Source organism: Panicum virgatum, chromosome 6N, assembly GCF_016808335.1.
Source record: "Panicum virgatum strain AP13 chromosome 6N, P.virgatum_v5, whole genome shotgun sequence".
Taxonomy (NCBI): domain Eukaryota; kingdom Viridiplantae; phylum Streptophyta; class Magnoliopsida; order Poales; family Poaceae; genus Panicum; species Panicum virgatum.
The window spans coordinates 38,813,810-38,819,603 of record NC_053150.1 but is presented as its reverse complement, the minus strand read 5'-3'; the positions used below and the strand labels follow the sequence as shown (position 1 = coordinate 38,819,603).

Sequence of the window (5,794 nt, the reverse complement as noted above, 5' to 3'; positions counted from 1 at the left end):
GCCTCTTTTGACATATGACCAAATGAGCGATAATGATCTATTAAGCTGCACAAACTCATTAGTCACAATAATAGTTGTCATTAATCACCGAAACATACCTTGAGGGCCTAGATGCTTACAGCAAGATTCATATATAAGTTTCGCATGGGTGTTACAAGTTATAACCATGTTAATAAATGCGTTATAAATAATACTCCATTAATCTGTAAAGTTTATTTGGTCTGGTTTACAACATGGCTTAATGTTAGAATAATATAAAAAGGAAGGATCTAATTCCATAAAATTAAAAATACATAAACTTTGTAGGAATTGGACAAACATTACAGTGGTAATAGAAAAGTAACTCATTTATAACTTGGGGGCAAATTAGCAATGGCAAGAAAAGGACTAGCTAGTTTTTACGCTCATTCTTTGTACCAACTAATAAGTTAGGCTAAGCTAATGTAACATTGTTATAGGCTTTATAAGTGCATTAGCCACACTATGGGGTATAATCTAGTTCTAAATTTGTGCCCCCACGCGGCAGCCCACCACCACCCACCCACAGACCCCTTCTCGCTGTTACTAGTATGCAAGCAGTGAGCCATCTGATGAAGGTGGCTATGGGTGTTTTTGCTAATTCCGGTTTTGTAATGTCCTGTTGGTTCAAGAACATGTATATTTTTAGAAACTTGGTGTAAATTAAGATAATCATACATATCTATCAGAGACTAGCCCGATAGATTGTATATATAGTAATTGAGATGGATAAACTCGACACCTTCTTGTTGGAAGCCCCCCAAAAAGAATCATTGGTTATTCTCTAGTTCAAGTATGTTTATGAATCCCGTTGATTCTAGATTAAGGCGCACCCAGCTTTTACTAGAATACTTGAAAAAAAGTTTCCCGTTCCAGAAAAGGACAAGTATATGTAGTAGTGTGCTCTGTTCCGCTGGCTGGTTAGCCAGCCAGCCAACAATGTTTTTTTCTCACATCAGATCAACACTAGCCACCAGCCAGCCAGCACTATTTTTGTCTCACAACAAATCAACACCAGCCATACTAGCCAGCCGAATAGAGCAATGTAAAAGAAATAGAGAATCTCTAGCTCTATATATTATTTCTAAAGCAAGCAATGATTCCTAGCCTGGTCCGTCAATCCGAATTCTAATTGTAACTTGGACAAATCAATCGGATCCCAATCTGAACCGCCCGCACAATCAGTGTCTTGCACGATCGCGGCACGACATGCATATGGAGTGAACGAGCATAAGTTGGTGGTATTATATAGGTGTGTTATATTACCCGTAACAACGCACGAGTACTATGCTAGTATAAGTTAAACGAAGGACGATTAAGGACAAACCTTGTGGTCACATGTACATGCAGAGTTGTTTTTTTCTATTGCAGGACGCATAATCTCAAATCATGTGTAGCGTTAGCACAAGCCATGCAGATACCAGATAATCCTTGACTGAAGAGGGAAAAGTATTAAAAAACCCGACAATGTATTTCAACTTTTCAAGAATAACTTGAAGGGTCGGCCGGGGAGGGATGGATGCCCCTCAACCTCAAGTAGTCGTCTAGTCGCCGTAGTGCCCGTACACGAGCGAGCCCTAGCCGTCTCGACCACTAACTAGCCGACCACCTCACCCTTCCCCGGTGCGAAAAGGCCACCACACGCACGACACATCTCGCAAAAAGCCACGCACGGATGATGTTGCGCAGTGGGCAGGTCGACACACAGACGCTCAGTTTAAAAGCCACCACCACCCGGCCGTCCCACGCTTTCCTTTGACCGGCAAAAGAGAAGAAGAAGCCGAGCAAGAGCTTCTCGCACCACGGTGCCGCCCGGAGAGATCAGAAGCCTGCCACCCGCCGCCCCCCGCAAGAATCCATCCACCAAAGCTGCTAGCTTGCTAGCCCTCCTCCTCCGTCCTCGTCAACCGGCGATCAAGCTAGCTAGAGGGCTCGCTGCTGATCGATACATCCATCGATCGGGGATGTGGGAGGCTGCTGGAGGCGTGCACGGCAGCCACGAGGCGCTCCTGCTGCAGGCCGCCGGATCGGGGGCGGGAGGCGACTACGGCCACGCCGGCCCCGCCCTCCTCCCGTGGCTCGGCCCGGCCGCCGCGCCGGGGTTCTCCTACATGGCCCCCCACCATCAAGGCCCGGCCTTCGGCGCCGAGGCGGCGGCCGCGGGCGCTTTCGGCTTCGGCGGCGCGTACGGCGGCGGCGACGGGGGCGGCGTGGGCCAGCTCGGGGTGTTCGGGCTCGAGCCGCCTCTGCTGCCGCCGCCGCCGCAGGGGCCGAGGATGGTGTCCGGGCTGCTGGGGACCCTGCAGGCGGAGCTGGAGCGGATGACCGCCAAGGAGATCATGGACGCCAAGGCGCTGGCGGCCTCGCGCAGCCACAGCGAGGCCGAGCGCCGCCGCCGCCAGCGCATCAACAGCCACCTCGCCAGGCTCCGCAGCCTCCTCCCCAACACCACCAAGGTGATCATCAGGTTACCCTGCTAGTATGCACCGATGCATATGCCCGCTTGCTAATTGCGTGCAGATCGACGACACTTATAGCTTCGTCTTCGCGTGTTCATGGCCAAACCCTAGAACATGGCTGGCGGTCCTGCAGAGCTGCGCGATCGCGAGATCCATTATCGATCCGCTTGGCTTGCTCGCCCGCCGTTCAATTATTCGATCAGATCCAGCAGCAAACGATAACAAGATCGCCATGGCTGCTTACAGGAACTATTCAAGCACATCTACACAGCTTAAGATAAGCTAAAGAACACAGCAGGGAGCTCATGAGCAATCTAGCCGAGCTACCTACCTGAATAGCTTAGCCAGTTTCTCTCGACACTTCCTAGTGACACTCGCCGGCCGGCTCTCTAGCTATAATACATGCTTGAAACTAAATCCCCTTTTATTAATCGTTAATCCCCCCTCGCCTTATCTCTCATTTAATTTCCTCCCTGACCAATCAAATGCCACATTCAGAACAATCTATCACATATACTACCATATGCTACCATGATGAATGATGATACACATGAGTAGTGACTTATTTCATTTCACAGGATCTAGGCACAATCCCTACAAAAAAAAAGTGCAGTGAAATGCAGGGTCTCTCATCAGCACGCAGGTTACTAGGTTAGGACAAAGCTAGGAGACGACAAAGACAAGATGAGATGGTCATAGGTTAGACCAAGCGAGAAAAGCTCTCCCATGTAGCCTTGTAGAGGAGGATCGGAGGTAGCAGCAGCAGGCCAGCAGCAGCAGCTGACATGGCAGCTAGCTAGCTAGCAAAAAATGGCGCAGAAGCCTCTGGGCTGGTGGGAGACCGAGCCCTCCCCCTCCTGGTCCCGGCCTCCCCTGCTGCTCCGCTCGCTCTCCTGCGGAGGGAGATCATCGAGCGGCCCGTGCAAGACAAGCGCGCACGCTCGTGTCAGAGCTCATCAGGCAGCCCCCCAAAAGCGGCAGGGCCGGCCGCCCCCGCGCATGCCAAGGCTGCACCCACGCGCGCGATTTTTGTAGCTTTTCCTCCATGCTCGCATGCTCTCGCGCCACTCGATCGCCACTGCCTGCCTCCCTTTCTCCTACCTCCACTACACCTGCAGCCTAGCTACTTGCACTGTAGCAATCATGCGTGCTCGCATGCATCGGAAGCTAGCTATAGCTCGATTTGATTGGTTGGTTAAGTCGAGCGGCTAATGATCTCCATCTTCTTCTGTTTTGTTTCGTCGTCGTCGTCGGTGGTGCTGCAGACGGACAAGGCGTCGCTGCTGGCGGAGGTGATCGAGCACGTCAAGGAGCTGAAGCGGCAGACGTCGGCGGTGCTGGGCGCCGCGGGGGAGGGCGACGGCGGGGAGGAGGCGGCGGCGCGGCAGCACCTGCTGCTGCTGCCGACGGAGTCCGACGAGCTGGCGGTGGACGCGGGGGAGGACGGCGAGGGGAGGCTCGTCGTGCGGGCGTCGCTGTGCTGCGAGGACCGCGCGGGGCTCATCCCGGACATCGCCCGCGCGCTCGCCGCGCTCCGCCTCCGCGCGCGCCGCGCCGAGATCGCCACGCTCGGCGGCCGCGTCCGCAACGTGCTCCTCATCACCACCGCCGACGACGACGACGATGAGGAGGGTCAGGGGAAAGGGGACGACGACAACGACGCCGACGACGGAGGCGACGCCGCCGCCGCCGACGGGTGCGCACGCGCCAGCTCCCACCACCGGAGGCACGAGCTCGTCGCGTCGATCCAGGAGGCGCTGCGCGGCGTCATGGACCGCAAGACGGCGAGCAGCGACACGTCCTCGTCTAGCGGCGGCGGCGGCGGCGGGAGCATCAAGAGGCAGCGCATGAGCGGCGCGCACGAGCAAGGTTCGCTCTAGTGCGGTAACTCGATCTAGCTACTAGCTAGCTCCATGCTAGCATGAAATATGCAAGCATGCATGCTTAGTATAGTTATGAAAATATAGTCACTCCAAACTTAGATGGATCGAGATGATGGCTCTTCTTTTTTCTTTTGCTGCTATGCTAATGGTGTGGGATGAGGGAAAGAAAAAAAATTGGAAACATGGCGAGATGTCCGAGGTAGAAGAGAGGAAGAGAGGGAGAGAGTTTTATGTATCATCCCTTATATATGTTTGTGTGTGTGTTTTTTTTTATTTACTTCGCGTATGTATCATCAGGGAGAGAGGGGGGCCGGGGAATTCGAGAGGTTATTACTGATGATAAACCTCTCATAAAACTGGGGTGATAAGGGTGTACATGTATAATCTCTGGGGTATAATGGAGAATGGAATTGGTGGGCTGCTGGTCATTTCTTCATGAGTGTGGCATGGAGCTAGAGTGCACTGATCTTCACTTTTCAATCATATTGTTGTTTGCATCCCTTGTTGGCAATACATTTGCATGCTGATTTTATATCCCTTTTGTTTCTTTTTGCCGGCACCTGGGCTCACGTGTTCTGGTATTAATTATGATTAGCTTTCTCTCATACTCACAAAATCCCCTTAATAAGTACTTCCGCTATTCCAAATTATTGTGGCCTTGCTGTTGTAGAATCATAATTTTTGCTATACATAGATACATAGCAAAAACTATGAATCTAGAAAAAACAAAACGACTAATAATTTAAGATGGAGGGAGCAGTATGTGCTAACTGTAACGGTGCTATATACTACGTCCTTTTCTCCCATGTATTCATCGTCTATATGGACGTTGATCGTGACCTTTTTTCCTGTCGTCAATGTATCTAGTACCAAAGATCTAGTGCTGGATATATGCACTATGCTATTGTTAATATTACCATGCTGTGCGATCTATTCGATATATTAATCCCCTATCTTCTCATAGTCTCACAACACTGAAATTGAGCACCGATTGGACAAGATATACTATCATGGTAAGTGTTCCGGACTAGAGCATCAAACATTCCTTCCTACAGCAAAAAAGTTTATTCATTCCAAAGTGATCCTGATAGATAGAGTTTCTAAATGAAAGGGGAGGACTAAAGCAAATATTAAAAGGTACTGAAAATGTATGTTACATTCCATGCATGCATGTACATTTTATATATTGACAATTTTTTTCATAAGGAACAACTAGCTAGTCTAGTACAATGTAGTCTAGGTGAGATATTGCAAAAAAGAAAGAAAGAAAGAAAGAAATGCAAAGTTTCTAGTGCTAGTCATCATGCGATTACAAAAGGTTTGTAAAGTTTACTTCCACCTTCCACGGTAACCAGGAGTTAGAGACGACTTGAGAGTTGAATTAATTTATCCTGAAAGAATATGGATTGATGGATAGGATGGATAGTCATATAT

At 50.1% G+C, this 5,794-nt stretch overlaps 1 protein-coding gene across 1 annotated transcript; it reads left to right on the top strand.

Moving 5' to 3' along the window:
* Positions 1-1,661: 1,661 nt before the first annotated feature.
* On the top strand, positions 1,662-4,860 carry LOC120678726 (transcription factor AIG1-like). The gene is made up of 2 exons (XM_039960045.1): positions 1,662-2,474; positions 3,743-4,860. The coding sequence occupies exons 1-2, from the start codon at positions 1,983-1,985 to the stop codon at positions 4,355-4,357; spliced, it is 1,107 nt and encodes a 368-aa protein (XP_039815979.1). The 5' UTR covers positions 1,662-1,982; the 3' UTR covers positions 4,358-4,860.
* Positions 4,861-5,794: the final 934 nt, after the last annotated feature.